Source organism: Pocillopora damicornis, chromosome 8 (assembly GCF_964200805.1).
Source record: "Pocillopora damicornis chromosome 8, jaPocDami1.2, whole genome shotgun sequence".
NCBI classification, from domain to species: Eukaryota; Metazoa; Cnidaria; class Anthozoa; order Scleractinia; family Pocilloporidae; genus Pocillopora; species Pocillopora damicornis.
Window position 1 is genome coordinate 5395872 of NC_142677.1, and position 25516 is coordinate 5421387.

At 36.4% G+C, this 25516-nt stretch overlaps 1 protein-coding gene across 1 annotated transcript; it reads right to left on the reverse strand.

Moving 5' to 3' along the window:
* Positions 1-1194: 1194 nt before the first annotated feature.
* Positions 1195-25516, reverse strand: LOC149041100 (uncharacterized). Its single transcript, XM_089214355.1, has 20 exons — positions 25384-25516; positions 17842-18119; positions 17027-17153; positions 16017-16082; positions 15326-15383; positions 14008-14099; positions 12438-12531; positions 11092-11145; positions 10599-10652; positions 9828-9881; positions 8440-8493; positions 8028-8065; positions 7724-7856; positions 7149-7370; positions 6487-6604; positions 6114-6205; positions 5665-5826; positions 4794-4952; positions 3598-4251; positions 1195-3041 (listed from the first exon to the last, which is right to left on the reverse strand). Exons 2-20 carry the CDS (start codon positions 18114-18116, stop codon positions 2767-2769), a joined length of 2781 nt encoding a protein of 926 aa, XP_089070481.1. The 5' UTR covers positions 18117-18119; positions 25384-25516; the 3' UTR covers positions 1195-2766.

Here is a 25516-nt window from a genome sequence, read left to right on the forward strand (position 1 = left end):
AATGAGAAAGTATAGTAATATATAAACCGCATTTTCTCTTTTTTAATGACCACCCTAAGGATATATGGTTGAATCTGCTTTAAACACGACTACATTCTGCTACAAATTTAAATGAAATTTAAACTCTTACTCTCAGACTCTGACTTAACTCTATATAACATATACAATTTATCCTTCTAACGTACCCCTCTTCCTTCGTTGACATCAGCTCCGCTCTCTATGAGCAACCTTACAATATCAGTGTGACCATTACTTGCAGCCTCACAGAGTGGAGTGTCCTAAATATAGAAAAGAAAAATATGAGAAAGTATAGTAATACATAAACCGCATTTTCTCTTCTATAATGACCACCCTAAGGATACATGCTTAAATCTGCTTTTAAGACTACTACTTTCTGCTACAAATTTAATGAAATTTAAACTCTTACTCTCAGACTCTGACTTTACTCTTTATAACATATACAATTTATCCTTCTAACGTACCAATCCTCTTTTGCTGACATCAGCTCCGTTCTCTATGAGCAACCTTGCAGTATCACTGTGACCATTTCTTGCAGCCTCACAGAGTGGAGTGTCCTTCAAAATCTAGAAAAGAAAAACAGTGAGAAAGTATCGTAATATATAAGCCGCATTTTCTCTTCTTTAATGACCACCCTAGGGATATATGGTTGAATCTGCTTTAAACACGACTACATTCTGCTACAAATTTAAATCTTTATTTATACAAATCTGCTTTAAAGACGGCTACATTCTGCTACAAATTTAAATGAAATTTAAAATCTTACTCTCAGACTCTGACTTTACTCTTTATAACATATACAATTTATCCTTCTAACGTACCCCTTCTCCTTTGTTGACATCAGTTCCGTTCTGTTTGAGGAATCTTACAATATTAGTCTGACCATTTCTTGCAACCGTAAGAAATGGAGTGTCCTTCAAAATATAGAAAAGAAAAACAATGAGAAAGTACTGTAGTAAATAACGGTGCAGCGCTCTACCAACTCTTTGCTGCACCGGTATCGCAGAGGTCATGGGTTCAAATCCCGTACGGACCTGAATTTTTTTCAGGTCCTATTTTCAACTACTAGTTCAGTAGTGTTCTAAGCTGCGAGGATCTCTTAAATTCGTTCTGTAGTAAATGGTTGAGTCTGCTTTTCGGACGACTATACTCTTCAAATGTGTTTTAAGCAGAAGGTCCGAAGTAGTATTACCTTGTACAACAGTTAAGCATATGATAATAATTCAATTTAATGGTAAGAAGGGGCACTAAGAATGGAACAACACAATGAGCCCCCCCCCCCCCCCCCCTCACCACAGACATGGCTTCTGTCCCTTCCTGCTTAACCACGAGTTTCAAACCTTTTAAGACAGTTTTCAGTTACGGTCCGATCGAGAGACGTTGTTAGAGGTTTTAAATTTAAAGGAAAACCATATAACTTAAATAATACTCGTTTCGGAAATAATACGCATCTAACTTTTCGAGCGACAAAATTAGTTTTGAAATCAACGATAGTTTGATTATTAAACGTGATAAGAATAATGGCTGGAAAATGAAACCTGAACTGGGAGCAATTTTCAACGGTAAATATCATTCGAAATATAAGTGTTCTTTTCCTGAAAGTATTGTTGAATACAAGAATTTGTTAAAAAATCCTTCTCTTTCAACAAATTTTTTAACACATCACCACGCAATTATCTGGCAGTCAAGTCCAGTAAACGACGATTTAATCGTGGTAAATTTGTTGCACGCATCTAAATATCAAGGAATTCACAAGTTGTGCACTTCTCAACAAATTTAGCCCTTCTCTGAATAAAGCTTTGGTCTCCAAATATTTTCTGACCAGGTTTGACTTTCTTTTAATCCATCACATCCAGTTAGGCCGCAAGTTTTTATTTCCTGTCCAATTGAAGTACACTATTTGGCGCTTAAAATATTTACATAAAAACTAAATAATCCAAGTAATACTCGATTCGGATAAAAACAAACATATTACTTTTAAGCGACCAAATTAGCTTTAGAGTTGACGATACTTCCATTCCCAAATTATAAAGGTGATAGTAACTAGAGCTGAAAAATAAAAACTGAACTTAAAGTAGTTTTTGCAATGCTAAATCTAAGTGTTCATTCACAGTTCAGATTTTTTTTTAACTCGTGAGACGGACTTCGGCAAAAAGTTGGGACTGCTTGCAGTCAGACAAAATCTAAAATCGTGTGTTCCCCATGAGGAATGAAACCTCAGGCCTTGCGGTATTGTGGTCAACTGACTCTCTGCCACTCTACTACAGAGAACGCATTGGTGAACTTATCCTGTATAAACTAAGGTCACATGTGTGTCAATGAAAACTGCTTAGATCAGCAACGTAGTGTTTGTGTGTAAATAGATTGAGAAAGATGTTACGTTTTGGGCTCGATTTTTCTTTTATTTGACAATTAAGATTAAAACTTGCAATGTGAATGTGGCTGCCATTTTGATGAACTTTGTTGCTATTCGTGTTCAGGCACTGTTTTCAAGATTGCCATCTTGCATGAAAACATCAGCTAAAATGTTTTGAAATAAATTAGTACCAAGGATTTATGACCATACAAGTTATATTAACCAAAGGTAAAAATTCTCAAAAGAAAGGAAACATGTTTCCGCTTAGAAGCTAATAGTACAATAATGAAAGAAGACTGAGCTTTTGCAAAGATTAAAGTTCACAGTTTGAAATCCTTCATAACTGATTAAAAATTACGTGTACACAGTCGTCAGCTGGTTTATACATGCATTCACCTCACCTTGTGAAACATTGTGAAACGTTCTGCTAATGAACGACGACTCTGAACAGAGGTATCATCTGGTAATGATAGGTGAACATGCGAGTTCCCTTGTTCAGAAAAGAGCCCCTGTTCTTGGCTTAATTCTTCCTCTGAATCAAAGACATCTTTCTCCACACCTCCATCAGTCTTATTTGGTTCCATAGATGACATTTCCCATCTTGAATGGTCATTCTTTCCAGCATCTTCATTCTCACAAAGATCAAACCAACTGGCGAGACCTTCCCCTTCAATAATTGCAGGCAAAATATCATGGTTCACGTAAGTTTCCTTATTAATGACATTATGCAGATACTGAGTCGGAACAGGTTCTAAAGATTGTCCTGCTTTAGAATAATCTTAGTCTTAGAACCAACTCTCTGGGAAGTTAAGGGATGGCTTATGAATGGATGGGGTTGTATTTGGAGGACATGGAAGCAGCATTGACCGGGTTTGAAAGTGAGCTAATCAAAAATTAACCACTTGTCTCAATTATTTTACTTCTTTGATTTAATGCCACAGTTCTCACTACCGGTATTTATTAAAACAGAATTTGAAACCGAATCTCCATCAATATAACCCCAGAGTGGAATCAATAAGGCATAAATGTAAAATTGACTATGAACACATAATTCCTAGCCATAACCTGTAGATCCATAACACTCTGCCATTTCTGTGTAACTAATTCTTGAAATAAATATGAAAAATTCAGTTTAAGGCCTATAACAGGAATTTGCTAACACTGAATAATTATTTTTATCTGGATACAAATGATTCTTTCATCATTTGCATCAGAACATTTACCTGATTCTTCCCATTCCTGACCTGAGTGTATTTCCTCATCACTACACTGTGGAGGGGCCATGTTTAATTTGCTGTCTCCATTCCATAAAGGGTTGCTTACAGGAGATTGAGCTGCCTGAGATTGAGTAGTTGGTCCAGCATGTGTTGCTGATTGCTGGTTTGAAGTTACAGAAAGAATTGATTCTGAATCTTTTGGTTTAGCATTTTCTGTGTGAGGTGCCTCAAAAAGTTCATTATCTTGGTACTGGCTTTCTTCATTCTCCACAATAAGATTAAGGGCATCAAGAGAAAGCACTGGTGTATCACCATGTGATGCTAACTGAATATGTGAGGTTCTTCCATCAGAAAAGAAAGCCCATTCCTGACTTGAATCCTGCATTTTATTGTGGTCATCTTTCTCACAATTTTCTTCAGTCTTTTTCGACTCTGGTAAAGATGTGTTCCACTTGTGACAAACAACACTTCCAACATAATTATTGTTACCAATGCTATCCTCACTGGTGAAGCCCTCTGTCATTAGTTCTAGGATTTCATGGCTCAGATTAAGTTTACTGTTAACAGCTTTGTATGAATTTTGAGTTGATTCTGTTTCAGGGATGGCTTCTAGAGATTTGTTTGATCTAGAATTCACCCAGGAGAATGAAAGTGAAGAATCTGGATAAAGAAGATAAAAATAAAAGTCACTCCATATATCATTAAACAAAGAGACAGTGTCATCAAAACAAGATTTATAATCATGAATGACTTTAATTTACTAATCACAGTGCCTACAAAAAATTCTCAGAAATTTTGAGAAAAGACACCACTGGTGAACTGGAGCTCTAGAACTCAGCAGAAAATTATGTATTGAAAAGCAAAACGTTTTGTTAGAGGTGCACCTAACACTGAAAACCTGTTTTGCTCTCTAAAGGTTTCTGAGGTCAACACATTTCAAAACAATAACAAAGCCCAGAGGGTATCCTAAAACTAGATTTTTATCCTCTCCTTACATGTTTAGCTTATATGATAACAACAATCAATATTCATTATCCTTTCTGTGAATAAGAGACATCATTAAGTCATTTGTGCCCTATCTACTGATAGTTTGAATTATAGCTCATTTTGTACGTTCATGGACACATACTCATTATCATTGTATTCTCAAGGAAAGCAAATTTATTGAAATTTAATAACATGGTTGAATACAAATAACTTACCACTTATAGATTCATCCCAGCTTTCTGAATCTGACAAAGCACTATCAGTTTCAGATGAAACACTTGAGTAATCCTCAGTGTTAGGAAAATAGTTTTCATCTCTTTTCTGAGTGCATGTCAGTTGATCACCTTCCAAATCCTCCTCAGCTTCAGTACATGCTGTGAGAAGGAACACTTCACATGAACATTTAAGTGTGACTTAACTTAGCTAGCGCAACAATTTACCGAAAAATGCCAAAAGCTCATGACGAATGTACTTCATCCTTTTGCTTTACATAACCATTTCAAAATTTAACCATAGGTAGCAAGTAAATAGCAAAGAAAATGAAGGGAAGTCAACAATATATGCTTTGATTAGTTGGTAACAGGAATTTATGTCATGATAAACAAATCAGACTCCTGCTTTGCAGTCACCCAATTTTGTTAATCACTCATGATTACAGACCAAATTGGACTCCACTCGTTCCTATTACCATCATATAAAATGCTATTATGTGCTTTTGCCAATGTTATGTTGTTATGGTTATAAAAAAGCAGATCTGCTTCTAAATAAACCAGCAGGGAACACATTATTTCAACCAATAGGCTGGAATTATGGAAATCAACAATCCTAAAAGAGGCAGTATATGACTTTTAACCAAGAATAATTGTCTCTGATCACCCCAGCCGACATGAAATGTATATGTGTGAAACAGTTTACTGAATACATATATACAAAGTGTTTATATAAACCCCCATAGTGACACATAACACTTAATTACCTTTTCCCATGTAAGTAATTTTTTCTGAATCTCAAAAGCACTTATTTTTATGACAACTGGGTCGATTATCAAACAGGGAAATCAATCAAATGAAAACCAAAATCACCAACCATTGAAAGTTTCACTCCAGTTATCTGGATCAGACAGTGAAGCGCTGTCATCTTCAGATGACATACATGAAGAATTCTCAGCATCAGCAAAATAGTTTTCTTCCCTTTCTTGAGAACAAGTCTGTTGATTGCCCTTAAAATTCTCTTCATCTTCAGAGCAAGCTGCAATAAAGAACAAATCACACCTTAATGAGTGGGCTTTGTGAGACCTTAACTTGTACAAAACAGCAAAAGTGTTACTCCTTTTGAAATCATCATAAAGAGAAAACAGGAATATTAGGGTGTAGAAAAAGTTAGATAAAATCAACTTCATAATTATCTATAACTAAGAAATAGTGTTAAATCCAAGGAAGGGCAGACATGGAGTAACCACAAAAGATTGTAAATAGGTAGAGTTTTTGGACTGCAAAAAGAGCATCACCTGTTCATTTAATATCATTTAGACTAACCCAGTTTTCTGCACAACCCATCAACAGCATTTGAAAGTTTCAACCACGTATCTGTATTGGAATGAATTGGGTGGAAGCTTTGCTCTGATAACCTGTAAATAACTCAATATTAGCAAATATACAATGTTTGTAATGAAACATGCAGCTTGCACGGCACTGGAGTGGAATGTAGAGCTGATTAGAGAAAACCAGAGTTAGTTTAAGTTATGTATCCTCACAGTTACTGTTTGTCTGTATGTCTAGCTTTCTTTTTAAAAGCAGAACTTTCATCAATGAGCAAAGGACTAAAATACTAAAACCATGCTTTTCTATCGTGACCAAAATAATGTTGACTCTGAAACACTAATCTCTGCATACAATTTAATGGATTTACCACTTCACAAAATCTTGGAAGTGTTGCACCAGGTCTTCATACTCGTCATCCATGACTGTATTCTCCACTGGTGAAGATCTGTCTTGACAACTATCATTCAGAGCACCTGTTGCTTGCCCTATCAATTCATATCAAAAGTACAGAACATTGAGGCACACTACCACAATGTATATGACCTTTCCTCTTTATTCTGATCCTGAATAATCATAACTTTAGCAATCACTTAATCTGTATGTACATGAGATGACTGTTGAAAAGCCAGAGTGAATTTATAGGCCAAGCTACATTATCAGCCACATTTTAGTCAACATGGCTATATTAACTCAATTGCTATGCGAAGAGTTTAATGCTGTACTTTAGTACAGCTGATAGGCTCAGAAAGGAGCTATTTGTGTTGTTTTGTTGATATGAACATGCTCTTGACATCGTAGGAAAAAGTGTTTGTGTAAGTACGCTGCTATCAGGACATTGCTCAGGCTTCACCTGCTAATTTAGTCCATTACAGCTAGAATAATTGTATCCATGTATTGTTTGTAGGACTCCTTCATTGCTTTAGATCAGTAAACAAATCAAAATGAAGAGGTTGTTTCTTCCCTGTGGAAATCATAGCCTTCAAAGTGCCTATATTAATAATGTGTGTAACATAATTTAGTCAGATTCACCTGAATTTTGCTTGGCAGATGAGCTCTGAGTTGCAGATGACCTTTGATTCCACATATGTTTTCCCATCAGAGCAAACAGCTTAGACAAACCATCTGGGCCAAGCTGCACTGCTTGGAAGACAACTGTGTTCAATATGTCTTCATACTCAAAATCGGTTTCACCCAAAAACTCATCAGTGTCTGAAAACACACGTACTTTAACCACACCTGGTTCTTGGGCAGCTGAATTTAACAGATAGAAGACAACTGTTACAGTAGTTACGGCAGCTCATAAATATTTTCCAGGCTCCACTTTTGACTGATCCTTTGGTGATAATTCACATAAAATATGCGAGGATCAGTTGATCACCCACCCTGTAAACCATAGATCATCTGATCTGAATTTGGTACATGTATTCATAATTTATCTGAAAGATTACAAACCTTCTTCTCAAAGAAAAAGGAATGATTTCCTCTTTCACAAACTAACACTCATTTTATTTGGATCGATACAAGAGCAGTGGAAGTCAAGGTCAAAATGTGATGTGCAAATAAATAATTTGTCATATTCATAACAAAACATTACAGATGGTTACCTGGAATTGTCCCTTCCAAGGTTAACTTGTTCAACTTTGTTAAAGCTACCTGCTCATTTCCAAAATAGGCATATCCATACCGAATGTGCTCTGGAAGTTCTTCTTTCAAAGATATCTGGAAATCCCCTCCACCCTGCACACGAAATATTATGTTACATAGCATCAGAGAGCTGTTTCAAAATTCATTGCATGATGCCAATGTACCACAAACAATCCTTTCCAGCTCCCAGAGTGCATTCTGTAAAGCTCAGATTACTTTTTAATTCCATAAAAACAAGAGGGAGATAAAACAATCAAAACTAACCTCTAAAGGACCTGATGAAGGACAGATCTTATGAACCACTAGAAAAAGTAGGAACCATTACAAAACATCATTTTCAATGTCAAAAGAATAATACTATGACATTAAATGATAACTATCAACCATTACATAAATCATAAGGGTTAAATGTTTCAAGAAGAATTAGTTTACAGTCAACCATGCCTGTAAACATGCACCCTTGGGAAGTTCCATGAATAACCGGTTTAGATATAATCAAAATCAAATCTATATTCTTTATTCTGAGCCTTAAATGTATGTTTAACTTCATTCATTACAAAACTTCTAGACTGCATGGAAACTGTGATATAGCAATTACATAACATTGTTAATACCCTGGATAGATGCTTTATTCTTAGCAGAAAAAAAAATAGAGGAACTTAAAATGCAAACTTACACTGTTCTTGTTCAACATTCTGGTTAGGTTCCTCAACATCCATCTGGGGATGAGCTGTAAATTTTGCAACAATGAGACTGGTAAGGGACATGAATGCAAAATTCAATTCATGTCTCATGGCATGTGATATTTCATTGATACCATTGGTGTGCCTTTAAAGGTTCTTATAACCCACTAAGGAGAAAACATGCGTGAACAGAGCTGACCAGTGGAATAAATATGCAAGAAAAATGTTTAAGGGAAGTTTTGAAAAATTAGGATTTCATCAGAGGTTTTTTTAGTCCACTTGTAGTTAGAACCAATTGAGCTGCAAAGTTTCAATAAAATAACCATGCCCTTTACTAAAGTTCTTAGAAGTGCTAAGAAATACAATTATGTTAAATAAAAACTATGAACATGGGGTCAAATTCATCGTTTTTCTGAAAGGACACTGGTACAATTTTCATTTGCAAATATCAGGAAAATGGCTATAGATTTAAAGTAAATATCAATCAAAATAGGTTGTTCCTTCCAGACAAATTACACCATCATGAAGGATCAGTTTTCATACTATGTTAGAAAATGATTGATATGGCAAAACTGCCTCGGCCTCAGAACTGCATCAAGCTGCTGATGGATAGGATTTGGCTCCATGTGACAACTCTGTACTAGTACACTTATGGGAAACACATTTTAGCATAGTTGAAGAATGAAGTACTTCATGACAATGAAATCAACACCAGATTTTCTTCCCTTGATAAATGATCCTTTGCTTTGGAAACCTACATATACTAAGTTCAAGTCATTCAGTTTTGTTTTGTTTTGTTTGTTTTTTTGGTGTGGGGGGGTTGCTTGTGTGCTCAATTTTTAAAGTTTTAAATTTGACTCTTGGATGAGATGTTCTTCATTCTTGTGAAGCTGTAAATTGTTTTGTAAAACGGTGAAAAATCCTACCTTATACAGCTGTTGATCTTGTACTTCATTCAAGTCATCCATTTTTATTTTTGGTTTGCTTGTTTGCTTAATTTTCTCAGATTTTTTAAAATTTAACTCTCGAACATAGACTCAATAATACTGATCTAAAACTTGATTGTTTGAAAGAACTGTGAAAAATCCTGTCTTATAGCCGTTGAACTTATATTATTTTACTCCAACTAAAATCTCTTTTTTCTCTAAATCAGTTCTCATCAGTCGCATTTTCAGTTCAATATTAAATTTAATGTAATGAACAGCTTCATTTGTGTGCCAACTGTAACAATGAATGTAGTTGATTTATTACTTTTAATATATAGGTAATGCATAGTGGTTGTATCTCTTTGATCAACAGCAGAGTAAAGAATGAATTTCATAATTCCAATGAAATTTTAGTTTTCTTAATGGAATAGCTATCATTGAAAATGCAAACTTACACTGTTCTTGTTCAACAATGTGGTTGGGTTCATCACCTTCCACCTGGGGATGAGCTATAAATTTTATAAACAATTAGACTGGTGAAGGACATGAAAGCAAAATTTAATTTAAGCTTCATGGCATGTGAAATTTCATTAGTACCATTGGTGCACCCACAAAGGTACTAAGTAAACCCACTAAAGAGAAAACATGCATGAACAGAGCTGACTAGGGAATAAATGTGCAAGAAAAGTGTTACAGGGAGTTTTATGACAAAATGGGATATGTCATCAGACCATTTTTTAGTCCACTCCTGGCTAATAAAACTCGAATTCCTGGCACAGTTTTGAGAAAATTCCCCATGCCCTTCGAAAAAATTCTTAAGAGGCTAAGAAATAAAAATAATTTTAAATGAACAATTATGAACATAGGGTTCAATTTCCCTTTTTTTCAAAATGATATTGAGACATGTATCATTTTCATTTGCAAATATCAGGAAAATGGCTAGATTTTAAGGAACTATTGATAAAAATAGATTATCCCTTCCAATGAGTTCATCAACCCTTTAACTCCCACATGAGATTAACTTGTAACTTCTCCCTATAAAATCCAAACATCATTCAGCAAAAAGGTAACGAGGATACTCAAAATCACAGTATCAGGTAGAAATTAATATCTTGACCTAACACCAACTTCTCATATCAATCTACGATGAAATGTTTATCAGCTAGAGGGGAGAATTAATAATCTAATCTTGGGAGTTTAAGGGCTAAAATTACACTGTGGCTTACAAATTTCTTGCGCAACATCTTGGTTTGTCTCTTCAACTCCTGCATTGTTTTGAGCTGCAAAAATGGGCATATATCATTATGGCTAGCAACATGAAAGCATATACATGATAAAGGCTATTAATATCTCATTTTTTCATAGAAAAATGGAAGAATTACCATAGATAAATAAACAATCTGTAAATAGCTCTGGAAATGGAATTTCAGATGTATATGCTGAAAACAACCTTGAAAACGTAATGATAAGAGTACTAGAAATGCAGTTTATTGCATTTATGCTCAAAAATGTTTTAGTCGTTACGCCAAAGTTATGCTCAATGCTTGGAGTACAGCATCATGCCCAAAATTATGCTGGCATAATTTACTTAAGCCTATCACTAACAGCAGTCCATCAAAGGTCTACTCTTACCCGGATGATCAGAGAAAACAATCAAATATTACTCCTGGATTCAAACTAATACTGTAAAACTACTAATTATTATTGATTATAGCTTACAATTTCTTGAAAGAGTGTCTTGCATAGTTTCTTCACTCTCTGAACCATGGTCATCTGATGAAATTAAAGTGAAACACATTATCAGCATGACAGCTTATGAATTTAAAGATTTTAGGATATTCTCCAGTATTAGTTCAGTAAATTCAGATTTGAGGGTAAACTTTTGATAATTTCAAGTTTTTTGTCAAGTCCTATGGTAATACCAATTATTATATAAACGAAGGTTATTCAAATAACCATACTGAGGAAACATACAAGTTGTGGTAATTGTGAAGAAGAGCTCCCCAAAAAACCTGTCGGCCGACTGTCGGTCAACTGTCGGCCGACAGGTTACCGACAGTCTACCGACAGCTAACCAACAGGTTACCGACAGGTTAAGAAAAAAGAAAAATTGTGTTAAAAACGAACAGTTAACGTGACATAACAATCCGTAATGGTGATGTATGACTCGACAGACTTCACCTACTTACCGACCGACGGCAAAGTTGAAAGTATCTAAAGAAACGTTTCTTCCAAAATGTTGTTATCAGATGCGTATAGGATATATCACTTGCGTAATTTACAACACACCAGACAATCTAAGAATCGCATTGTAAGATAATTTAATCGAAAAACTCGGCCAAAAACTCTGATAACCATAAGCTACGTATCAATACAAACACTTTCGTTCAAATCGCCCTTTTTACTCGTTATGTTAAGTAATATATTACTATACGCAACAATTCAATAATTAGACTTAATTGCATGATGCAATAATTGATTTAGGCGCGCGCCGCTAAAATCACGATTCTACGCGTGAAGTATCTTGTATATTTCACCACTCACAAAACGGCTCCTTTAGGAGCCACCAAATCTTGAAAGTCAATTGTCAACGTATTACACATGTTGGATGTTGTATCAAGCGAAAACCGAGAGAAAACATTAAGGTTTGTGTTAACGTTTCACGGACAAGCTACCGACAAGCTACCGACAGGTTACCGACACATTACCAACAGTCGGCCGACTGTCGGTCCACTGTCAGCCGACAGGTAGCCTATATTTCAGGCAAAACCTGTCAGCCGTCTGTCGGCCAACTGTCGGCCGACAGACGGTCGACAGTCGGCCGACAGACGACCAACTGTCGGCCGACAGGTTTTTTGGGGAGCTCTTCTTCACAATTACCCAAGTTGTAGTCCAATTTTTATTTGTGGTTCCCAAATTCTTTTCCTTTTTTCAAACTAATAGCAAAACAAATGTTTCCAACTCAAAACACAACGGATTACAAAATTTTGAACTAAACTTGAGAGTTATCGATCCATATGTATAACATAACTCGTGTTAATTTCTGTTCTGTTAATTATACTTACTGGGTGGAAGCTCAAAAGCATGAATAGCCTCAATGTCAGTCTCTGGATAATCACTGAAATTCTTTTCAAGTTCTTCACTGATAGAGTAAGACCACTGAAACCATGTAAAACATACAATCTAAAGTCATGGTGGTAAATTTGGTGTCCAAAGAAAAGAAGAGATTGACTATGCTAACAATAAAACTATTCCCCAAGAATTACAGCTGTAGATTATCCTCTTTCATTTCATAGGGTCACTCTAAGAGGAGGAAGGAATACAATTTTATGGAACTCTACAACTCAGTTCCACAAATCACCAGATCAAATTTTATTTTAGTATCAGAAAAGCTAAAGAGCAGCTTTATTTGAGTTTGAGTTCTGCTTAGAATGTAAATATTTGCATTCATGCTAGTGGCTTCTGTGTCATGCAACCGTGTGTCAAGCACTTTGTCTTTGGCCATTGTTTTTATTGCAAGGACTTAAATTGTTTCTTCAAAACATACCCAAGATCACTGCAAAGTCACTCCCCAAGCCCCCCTATATTAGAAACTACAAATCCCTCACCCCACAACCACAGTGATCTAGCCCACAGGTGGAACTGTGGCAGGGCATGAGCCTGACTGTGACAGATAAGCACAAAATCTATCTCCACCTCCTTCCCTCCCCCCTCCCCCCCTCCCCCCCCCCCCCACCATAAGCTGAGCTGCCAGTCTGCTACCTGGCTTGAAGGCATGTGATGCCTCTCTTCATGTGTAAAAACCCAGCCATCAGGTGTTTGTAATGTCAATTGAGCCCTCTTTCCACTGAGATCCATGCTTTTGACACTTAACCACCTTCCAGCTATGGAGTTTTAGCCCAATGGCTGAGGTATGAAAAGACACAAGGCTGAATACTAATCCTACAAAACCACCACCAAAATGAGTCAGACAAACCCCTTCCAACCTCAGAGTAATTCCAGTTGAGGAGGGTTCCAGAAACCTAACCCTCCTGCAAACGAGCTGTAGACACCCATCCTTGAATAGGCCAATGGCTGGGCTGCAAGTGCAGGTACTAGCCTTCAAATTAAGGCCTCCCCTACACTTTAATTGGCCGCGCTGACTTGAAGGCAGGTAATGCCTGCATTAAATCAGAAAATCTGGTAGGCAAGTGTTTGCAATGTCAATAGAACCCCCTTCCAACTCTGATGCTTTTGACACTCGACCACCTCCAGCTACATAGCCTAAGCCCACTAACTGAGCAGCAACAGGGCATAAACCTGACAATCAGTCAGGCAAAACAGCACACTGTCAAAGTAAGCTAAGAAGCCTCTTTCAACTTACAGGCAAACTAGTTCAAAACCTACCCAGCCTGCCCCTGTGCTTTAGAGAAACAACTCCCTTCATTTTCATTAATCTGAGGCAGATACATGTCATGCATGGGCTCCTGATTTTGTATATATTTTCAAATTGCACCACTTTTGAAAATTGGGTGTATAAATATATGTATAATAAATATATATATTTATATAGAAAGAATGCAGTACTCACTGTGAACTTTCTATAATTTGATGCAAAATAACACAACTAGATGTGGTAATAAGTTTTTAACATACCTCAACATCTCTATTTGGTCTGTATTTATCAGGTTCTGGAGAACTGGGTTCAATACTACTACTGAGGAGTGGATCTCTATGTCTTGAAGGGTCTTAGAAAGAAAAGGTAAATAAGCATTTCCAACAATGCATGAACACACGTTTGTAGGCAAGTGAAGCTTTCAACATTTAGGATCATTTGAGACATTACAAGAAATGCAACTACTTCCAAGATCAGTGTGTCTGTGAGCCACTTAACTCAGAAAATGTATTGTGAAAGAGTGATGAAGAGGGCAACTGATTGAATTGGTCACTGGGTTCATGCAGTGCTGGGGAGTTAGTTTTTGAGCTCTTTCTGGACCTGTAGTGCAAAATAGGGAGTTCTGGCACAAACCCAACATTGTGAATTGCTTCAATTGTTTATGATCTGATTTGAAAAAAGAACTGTGGGAACAGTTAAAGTTTTTGGCTGATTTATTAAATTCAGTTATCTTATGTAAACATCTGTGGCTAGATTGGTCAGTACCACTTTTGCACACAAAAATAATCGAGTGCTCCTCGGAGATAAAAGAAAACTCATTCAATTCACTGCATCATTTCTTAATATGTAATCAGTCAAAAACACTTGTGTTCGCATAAACTGTTTTCTTTTTGTTCCAAGGCAGAAAACTGATAGGAATTTGTTATCATGTTATCAGATGTATGAGAGAGAGGACCCTGTAAACATACAATCATCACCTTACAGTGCAAATATTATAGAACAACTGTGAGTCAAAATGTGACACAGGAAGATAAAGAAAGATTTGGATGGCACCATCTATAGTTGAAGAATTTTCCAACCTGTGAAGTGCTGCAAGCAGCTGCCCTCTTTTTAAAATTCCCATTGAACTGGAGAAAGATGTTTTTGTCCTACCAAGAGCATGGGACATTAAGTAAAAATTCTGAGACCCCTTGAGAAATTGAACCTCAGAACTTTGGATTCTGCACTCTTATGCTCTTAATCACTGAGCCACAGAGACTCTACGGTGAGTGAGGTATATTACAAAGAGTTCTATTATGAAGTTCCTTCCTTGTGACAAGACAGAAAACATCTTTCTCCATTTCTTTACCAAGCTCAAATCTCTCTTATTCTATTTCCATTGAACTAGCTGACCACTGAGAGTACACAAAGACTACAAAACCTTCATGCACTGGTCAGTGGATTCACTTAAATTAACAGGAGGTGATGGAAGGAGCAAACAAAAGAGTGACATTAAAAGTCCTACCAAAACTCAGAAAATGAACTCATTTTCTGAATTAAATTTAATCGAAAATTCTAAAAAAAAAAAGCTATCATCACCTTCAGGAATATCCAATGTTTCAAAACCTGAGTCAGTATGGTCTTCTGATGAAGATTCCTTGGTAAAGAACAAATTCAACATATTCAGCATAGTATGAAGTAAAGTCCCTATGAATATGATATGAATATATGATGAATATATGAAATATGAATTATTTCATATAAACTTCACACAAAGTCCCTATTGCTGGCTTAGTATGTGCTAGATGCTAAAGGTAAAAAATAGGTTAAGATAAAGATGAAATAAATGTGGATATCATGCATACTTTACAGTCTAAAATGAATTGAAGGAAGGAAAGCACAAAAATAGCTTTTTCCACGAGGAGACTGAAAAAATTCCCCAAAACTTTATTTAGTTACTTGAAGCCACCCAGAAATATGGAACAATTCACTTCATTTTGGAGTTTTTAAAGTATTTGGAAAGAAAGGGTTCACAAAATTGCTTCAACAACTTATGGAAAAAAACAGGAAATTGTAAGGTGAAGGTAAAAACTTTTCAATTTGCATTGCTCTTTAATTTTTGAACACTGCTTGCTCCAATAATACACAACAGCAAGAGCATATAACTCTGACTCCAGTGAAACATTTACTTTTAGCTGAGTAACTCAAGACAACTACATTTTCAAAGTTAAACAGAGCTTTTTTCAGCATGCTTTCTTCCTGTGAATAGACAAGGAAAAGCATTACTCACATATCTTGAGATCTGCATGTTTTCCACTTGGTCTATAAGTGAAGGATGTTGATCACTGTTTTCTTCCTGTAAAGTAATAGCTCACAATTCAATGCAACTGTGATTTTCCAAAAAAAAACTCTAAATGTAATCATCGGTAACCGGTCATTTCGCACAAAAGACTTTTCGCGCAAGTCTTTTAGCACAAGTTTTGGACCGTTCGCATAATTCTTAGTGGTCATTTCGCATAATAATCATGAGTGACGGCGAGAACGGAGACATTTATTTACGTAATAACTTCAACTAGATCAAAATGCTCGTGAACACGATCACTATTCTTTCTTGAAGAAAGGAAAGGTACAAATCTCTCTCTCCATGAAAATGTAAAGAACTCCCTATTCGAGAGACTACTTCTGTAACGTTTTCGGCGCAACTTCAGAATACCCCGCAACTCATTTACATGTCATTGAATAAGAATGGCGTCTATTGTGTTATGCCTCGATCTTCAAAGCCTCCCGACACATGTAAGTGACGCGGACCAGAGTTGCGGGGTATTCTGAAGTTTAGCCACGTTTTCTTTGTCGAACGAAAAACCTTTTAGTTTTGACAGTATCATCCACTACAAAGTTAACATGCAAACATGACGACCCACGCTAAGGACACCATATTGATTTCGAAAGTAATCGTCACCAGTCTTCCCTCCTTGTTCGATCGCCTTCAAATAGCATGTTTTATCGATCTGTAAGATTTTCAAATAAAGCTATTGAAAACTTGCTTCTTATATCTTCATTATGTAATGAAAATTAGGCATACTGGTAATACGTACAGCAAAAACAGTTAATAACTCGATAGTCAGAGAGTGATTCACATCGAATGTCGCTAAAGCTAAAAAATAATTTCTTCATGAAATTTTATGCTGATGCAGCCTTGCAGCTAAGGCTTTATCAATTAAACAACCACTTGAAAAAAAGTATGGTCAGATTGTAATCAATATTCACAAACAAATGCACATTGCCTCAATATTTACAAACCTCACAAAAAACATAAAGTGCTGAGTTTCCTTTAAGATTGTCACAGATTTCCTCTAAACTCCAAATACGACGATTACCATCAAAGTCCAGATGTGATCTTCCCTTTGCCGCTTTTGCACAATAGAATCTAGAGATCAAAATTTAAAAAAAAAAATTACTAAAAAATGCCACAGATGTTGTCCCAAGAAATATCATAGCTCAAGACAAACCTAATACTTGATAAAAAGTATTTATCACTAAGAAGTATAATAATTATGTAATAATAATAATAGTGCTGAATAACTTTTACGGATATTTTTTTCCTGGCAATTCTTATTTGTTTTCACTCAGGTAACATTGTTCACTATGTATTATTAAGTTCCCTTTTAGTTTCTTGATCACCTCAGTCAAGGAGCAACAATTATTTGGAGAAGGGGACCTCTTCATTTGATGATTTTCAATTTCCAGCCTTGATGTCAGACTATCTCATTATAAACTATATAAATAAGAGAAATGATGTCTGTGTGTATGCTTAGTATTTAAATTTGGACTTAGTACCCCCTGGTATTTCATAGTTCATGGATCTTACTGTTCCTTCACACATTCCTTCCCAGTAAAATACAGGGTCTTAAGTTAGTGTTGGCAGTTGGAGAATTCATCGTCTAAATTTTTCTGACATTAACATTTTTCCCTTACATAAGGAATCATTCCCTGCTTTGACGTTTCTCAATGGAAACTCAGGAATCCAGGTGGAAAAAATCATGTCTCTTGGGTCCCCTTAGACATGCATTGCTGATTGAGCTTTTTAAAGTTTATAGTTAAAACAAAAAAATTACCTTTTGCCAGCAAGAAAATCAAAAGTTTGCACTAATTTCTTGCCTATATCCTCTGATCTTTCGCTTCCTTCAAAATTTATTCTTTTAGACTGTCCCTTTCTTTTTATATCTGACATGTCAATGGTGGTGTGTGGCATCATCACTGTGTCACCCATTTCATCCACTTGACCCCTACGCAGAACTACAATGTTCTTTGTCACCAGTCTGGGTACTTCTTCATTATTAGGAGCCTTCCTTCTTTTTCTTCTTGAGGGATTAACAAGATCGGTAGTCATTTCCTGAATATTAAAAAAAAAATAGTATAGGTAACAACATGACTGAAAGTGCAGTTTGGTGTAAATAAGCACTTGTAAATCTTTCTCTAAATGTGTAAAATAATACAAATCAGCAGCACATAATTTGAGTAAAAAAAAATCTAAGCATAAGAAAATATGTGAAAAATTAAATAAAAGCTGGTTGGGAAAGTAAATAGCAATATATAAGTTTAACTGAAGAAAACATTACAATTGTAAAACACAAAATTCAACAATTTTGGTTGGTCAACGAAGCAGACCTAGAAGTCATGTTTTTGCTTCTTCACTGACAGCAAGCAACATAAAGTGCACAACCTTGACATGATTACCGTTAGGAATCATGCACCACCATTGTTTATGACTTGATTAGCCATGACCTCCCAGATGCTGTTTTTGAAAATTCACAGTACGCTTTTGGCCAATCAGAAAAGAGATAGTAAGTTGAATGTATAATAACACCCTCATTACACCAAAAAGACGAGAATTAGTCCTTCAAGATGGTACATTCCCAGTATAATGCTAGAAAGACCTGTTTGTTTGGGCCTTTTGACAACACTTTGCACAAGGTGAAAAGTTCCAGTCTCAACAAAAGATGCAAGAAAAATTGTTCAGATTATCCATTAAAACCTTACTGGAAATTATACTAGACACTTTCAGAACCAGAAGAGTAGCACATTTAAAAGTTCGCAAGGATCGTGTAAAAGACAATGGTTGCAGGCATTAAAATGTTGCTTAAAACATTGGACGAGATGTAGGCTTATTTCTTCCTACATTTCTCATATAATATGCTGTGACTGAACCTTTGCCAATCCCAAGTAGTTATTTTGACGCACAGGCCATGCGGTTATAGGTTAAGATCCCTATAACAGTGTTTTAGTCACTACGACTAGCGCTCTTGGTACGGCAGTGGATATGAAAGGTTTGCACAGGTTATCAATTATGTGCAAAGGTGGGGATGGGACAAATTCTGAGGCATTACTTCTCTTCCATGGTTGTAAACTTCGACTTTGTGAAATAGAGATGCTGGATTTTGTTAAATGTACAACTTGTAGAAGGGAAAACATTCCTACTTTTTTTAGAACACTTGTGAAAACATTAAAGTGGTTCCAAAACACATGTTTTGACATTTGTGAAAATAATAATAATGTACGCAAAAATGACTGTTAGTGTAGAGAAACAAAGGTGATTTTTCCAGTAAGGTTTTCACTGATAATCTGAACAATTTCTCTTGTATCATGTGATGAGACTGGAACTATTAACCAAGAGCAAAGCTTTGTCGAAAGGCCCAAACAAACATGGCAAGCAACTGAGCTTCATGTTCACGATATAGACATTGTCACAAACTTTCAATATTGAAAAACCTACATTATACCCCTACAAATTTCTTGTAACCCATTTCAGGCTCGAAATGTACGCAAAAATTGCATATTTCCACAACTGTTTTCTTGAAAAGTTTTCTATTGCATTGCAATTTTCAGAGTAGGTTTAAAGAAAATTTGAAAATAAAACTTCTTTTTGAATGAAGACAATTCAGAGTGCTACATAAATAATAAACTCCTAAAGTCCCAAAACAGATTCTAACCCTTATTTCACAACCGGAAAACGTACAGATTTCGTTTACACCGCACAAAATATATTCGTTCATTTCCCTCGCTTAGCTTATGACTATACGAAAAAAGTCTGGCAAATGTATCTCATATTCCACATGATCTGAAACACTAAGTCTCCAGATATGTTTACAACGAGCACTGAATCTACTTCCGCTCTCATGAAGATGAAGAGGAATTTTGGAAGTAAAGCCACTCTCTAAGCGGCCTATAAAAGTTATCATACTCCGTAATTGTTTAAAAGCAAACCACAAACCTTAATTTTTCTCTCCTGTCGCAGCTCAGCTCGGACTATGGTCGGCTCGAGTCATTTGAAAACTCCTTCGTGAGTTGAGCACAAGCTCTTACTAATAGTTCATCAAACGACGTACACGTGGTCAAGCTTTTATCCAATTAGAACACATTTCATATTCGCGCGACTTTTTTCGATGCCGTGACATAAAAGATACTTCACGCATCACAGACGTTTGCATGAAAAACAACTATATGCTGGTTTTAAACATAATTGCGAATGAACAAATATTAAAGAAGGATTTGATCATACACTCAACTTCGACAAGATTACTGGTTAGACGAGTTATTGTTCTCGAGCAAGAATAGCGATGTAAAAAGACAATTTAGATTGCAACTTGCTCAGTGTCACTACGAAAGTAACAAGTCCCATAATGCTTCATTCATTCATTGCGCGTGTCCCACGGAAGTAATAAGTCGCATAATGCTTCATTCAATCTTCACAAAACTTACTTTGAAATTTCTGGGAAGCCTATAGTTTCTGCGATCAAAATGAATCCAAGGGACTTAGGCGTCAAAGTTTTCCTACTACTTCAAAGGTTTACAAGTAGACAAAACGATCCCCTAAAACACATTCCATTAAATGAGATCGAGAGTCAAGCTCAGCGGAAGTCGGATGATCATCTCACTCAGATATATATCATATAATTATAAAACATTGGGATTCACTTTCCTTCACAAATTGATATCGCGCTCCTAGTATCTTGTCATTGGTTACTTTATGGAATAAAAACAAAAGGCACTACGCCAACGATAAGAGATTGAAGGAAAGTTGATGTAAGGGAACAGGTATGGATTGTAAAAAGACTAAAATCGGCTCTGCCTGCAAAATAAGTCTTGAACAGTAAACCGATCACTACACTAACGACATGAGATCGAAACAGGGATGTAAAAATGGATCAGCAATAAAGCTGTATTTCTACAATATTTTGGAAGTTCTATCTCACAGCACCAGCGCTTATTTCACAGCAGCAAAATGCAATAGATTTCGTTTAAACCGCACAAAATTTATTCGTTCATTCCCCTTGCTTAGCTAACTTCACTCGTTTTAATTGACGTGAAGTTTTAGATCTTCAGTCATGTTTACTACGAATACCGATGCTCAATTCCACGCTCATGAACACGAAAAGGAATTTCGAACTGTAGGTTCTCTTTTAGCGCACACCTGAAAAAAAATCTTATTACTCAACCATTCAGACCTTGTGTGAAACAAACCACAAACCTTAATTTTTCTCTTGTCGCAGCTCAACTCCAACTATGATCGGCTCGAGTCATCTGAAAACTCCTTCGTAAATATTGAGCACTAGCAGTTACTAGTAGTTCATCAAACGACGTACACGTGATCAAGACTTTACCCAATTAGAACACATTTCATATTCGCGTGACTTTTATGGATGCCGTACTTCACGCACCACAGAAGTTTGCATGAAAAACAACTTCATGCTTGTTATAAACATAATTGCGAATGAACAAATCTTAAAGAAGGATTTGGTGATACATTCGACGATTTATAGTTATCACGAGCAAGAACTGCAATTTAGAAAGACAATTTAGATTACAACTTCCTTCAGGCACAAATCGAAATCTTCTACCTAACATTGTCAGTGTCACTATCTTCATTGCGCGTGTCCCACGCAAGTAACAAGTTCCATGATGCTTCATTCATTCTTCAAAAACCTTACTTTGAAATTTCTGTGGAGCCTATAGTTTCTGCGATCAAAAATGAATCCAAGGAACTTAGGTGCCAAAGTTTCTCATTTAACTATGAAGTTTTCCAAGAAGACAAAACGATCCCCTAAAACATTTTCCATTAAATGAGAGCGAGAGTCAAGCTCAGCGGAAATCAGATGATCATCTCACTCAGATGTATTATATATCAATATACAACATTGAAATTCACTTTCCTTAACAAATTCATATCTCGCTCCCAGTATCTCGTCGCTGGTTACTTTATAGAATAAAAACAAAGGACACCACGCCAACGACATGAGATTGAAACAAAGTTGATCTAAGAGAACACATATGGTCTGTAAACAGACTAAAATCGGCTTTATCCCACGTGCCTGCAAAAACAAGTCAAGAACACTAAACCGATCACTACACCAACGACATGAGATTAAAACAGGGATCTAAAAAGGCGATCAGCAAATAAGCAACATGTATCCGATATTTTGGAAGTCCCATTTCACGGTGCTAACCCTTAATTCACGGCCGGAAAACGTTACAGATTTCGTTTAAACCGCACAAAATATATTTGTTCATTTTCCCTGCTTAGCTTACGACTACACGAGAAAAGTCTGGCAAACGTATCTGATATTTTACACGATCTGAAACGAAAGGTCTCCAGATCTGTTTACAACCAACTCTGAACTCACTTCCGCTCTCATGAAAAAGAAGAGGAATTTCGAAGTAAAATCACTCTCAAAGCAGACTGCAAAAGTTATCATATTCAGTAATTGTTTAACAGCAAACCACAAACCATATTTTTTCTATTCTTTCGCAGCTCAGCTCCGACTATGATCGGCTCGAGTCATCTGGAAACTCCTTCGTAAATTGTATGCAAGCTCTTACTAATAGTTCATCACACGACGTACACGTGGTCCAGCTTTTGCCCAATTAGAACGCAAATCATATTCGGGTGACTTTAATCGATGCCGTGACATAAAAAGATACTTCACGCACCACAGACGTTGCATGAAAACAACTTTATGCTAGTTTTAAACATGATTGCAAATGAACAAATCTCAAAGAAGGATATAATCATACATTCGGCTTCAGCGAAATTACTGGTTAGACGATTTATAGTTACGAACATTGAATTCACTTCCGCTCTCATGAAAAAATATGTAAATATTGAGAGCAAGCTCTTGCTAATAGTTCATCAAATGACGTACACGTGGTCAAGCTTTCGCCCAATTAGAACGCATTTTGCATTCGCGTGACTTTTATCGATGCCGTGACATAAAAGATACTTCACGCACCACAGACGTTGCCATGAAAAACAACTTTATGCTTGTTTTGAACACAATTCGGAATGAGCAAATCTTAATGAGGGATTTGATCATACATTCGATTTCGGCGAGATCACTGCTCAGACGATTTATAGTTATGTCGAGCAAGAATTGCAATGTAAAAGGACAATTTAGATTATAACTTGCTTAAGGCACAAATCAAAATCTTCAACTAGAGTGTCAGTGTCACAATGTTCATGAATCCCACGCAAGTAACAAGTCGTATGATGCTTCATTCATCATTCAAAAAAGCTTATTTTGAAATTTCTGCGGAGCCTGCAGTTTCAGCGACCAAAAATGAATCCAAGGGACTTAAGTGTCAAAGTTTTTCATTTACTTCAACGGTTTACAAGTAAACAAACGATCCCCTAAGACATTTTCCAATGAATAAAAGCGAGAGTCAAGCTCGGCGGAAGTCGGATGATCATGTCACTCAGATATATTATATATATAATTATAAAACCTTGGTATTCACTTTCCTTAACAAATTCATATCTCGCTCTTAGTATCTTGTCGCTGGTTACTTTATGGAATAAAAACAAAGGACACTACGCCAACGACATGAGATTGAAACAAAGCTGATCTAAGAGAACACATATGGACTGTAAACATTCTAAAATCGGCTTTATCCCACGTGCCTGCAAAAACAAGTCTTGAACAGTAAACCGATCACTACACCAACGACATGAGATTGAAACAGGGATATAAAAAGGCGATCAGCAAATAGGCTGCATTTGTCCGATATTTTGGAGGTTCCATTTCATGGCGCTAACCCTTAATTCATAACCGGAAAACATTACAGATTTCGTGTATGCCGCACAAAATACATTCGTCCATTTCCCTTGCTTAGCTTACGACTATACGAGGATAGTCTAGCAAACGTATCAGATATTTAACATAATCTGAAACATAAGATCTCCAGATATGTTTACAACGAGCACTGCACTTACTTCCGCTCTCGTGAAAATGAAGAGGAATTTCGAAGTAAAGCCACTCTCTAAGCAGACTATAAAAGTTATCATGTTCAGTAATTGTTTAAAAGCAAACCACAAACCTTGATTTTTATCTCCAGTCGCTGCTCAGCTCCGACTATGATCGGCCCGAGTCATGTGAAGCTCCTTCGTAAATATTGAGCGCTAGCTCTTACTAAAAGTTTATCAAACGACGTACACGTGATCAAGATTTTACCCAATTAGAACGCATTTCATATTCGCGTGACTTTTATGGATGCCGTGACATAAAAGATACTTCACGCACCACAGACGTTGCCATGAAAAACAACTTTATGCTTGTTTTGAACACAATTCGGAATGAGCAAATCTTAATGAAGGATTTGATCATACATTCGACTTCGGCGAGATCACTGCTCAGACGATTTATAGTTATGTCGAGCAAGAATTGCAATGTAAAAGGACAATTTAGATTATAACTTGCTTAAGGCACAAATCAAAATCTTCAACTAGAGTGTCAGTGTCACAATGTTCATGAATCCCACGCAAGTAACAAGTCGTATGATGCTTCATTCATCATTCAAAAAAGCTTATTTTGAAATTTCTGCGGAGCCTGCAGTTTCAGCGACCAAAAATGAATCCAAGGAACTTAAGTGTCAAAGTTTTTCATTTACTTCAACGGTTTACAAGTAAACAAACGATCCCCTAAGACATTTCCAATGAATAAAAGCGAGAGTCAAGCTCGGCGGAAGTCGGATGATCATGTCACTCAGATATATTATATATATAATTATAAAACCTTGGTATTCACTTTCCTTAACAAATTCATATCTCGCTCTTAGTATCTTGTCGCTGGTTACTTTATGGAATAAAAACAAAGGACACTACGCCAACGACATGAGATTGAAACAAAGTTGATCTTAGAGAACACATATGGACTGTAAACATTCTAAAATCGGCTTTATCCCACGTGCCTGCAAAAACAAGTCTTGAACAGTAAACCGATCACTACACCAACGACATGAGATTGAAACAGGGATATAAAAAGGCGATCAGCAAATAGGCTGCATTTGTCCGATATTTTGGAGATTCCATTTCATGGCGCTAACCCTCAATTCATAACCGGAAAACATTACAGATTTCGTGTATGCCGCACAAAATACATTCGTCCATTTCCCTTGCTTAGCTTACGACTATACGAGGATAGTCTAGCAAACGTATCAGATGTTTAACATAATCTGAAACATAAGATCTCCAGTCATGTTTACAACGAGCACCGCACTTACTTCCGCTCTCGTGAAAATGAAAAGGAATTTCGAAGTAAAGCCACTCTCTAAGCAGACTATAAAAGTTATCATGTTCAGTAATTGTTTAAAAGCAAACCACAAACCTTGATTTTTCTCTCCAGTCGCAGCTCAGCTCCGATTATGATCAGCCCGAGTCATCTGAAAGCTCCTTCGTAAATATTGAGGGCAGGCTCTCACCAAAAGTTCATCAAACGACGTACACGTGTTCAAGCTTTG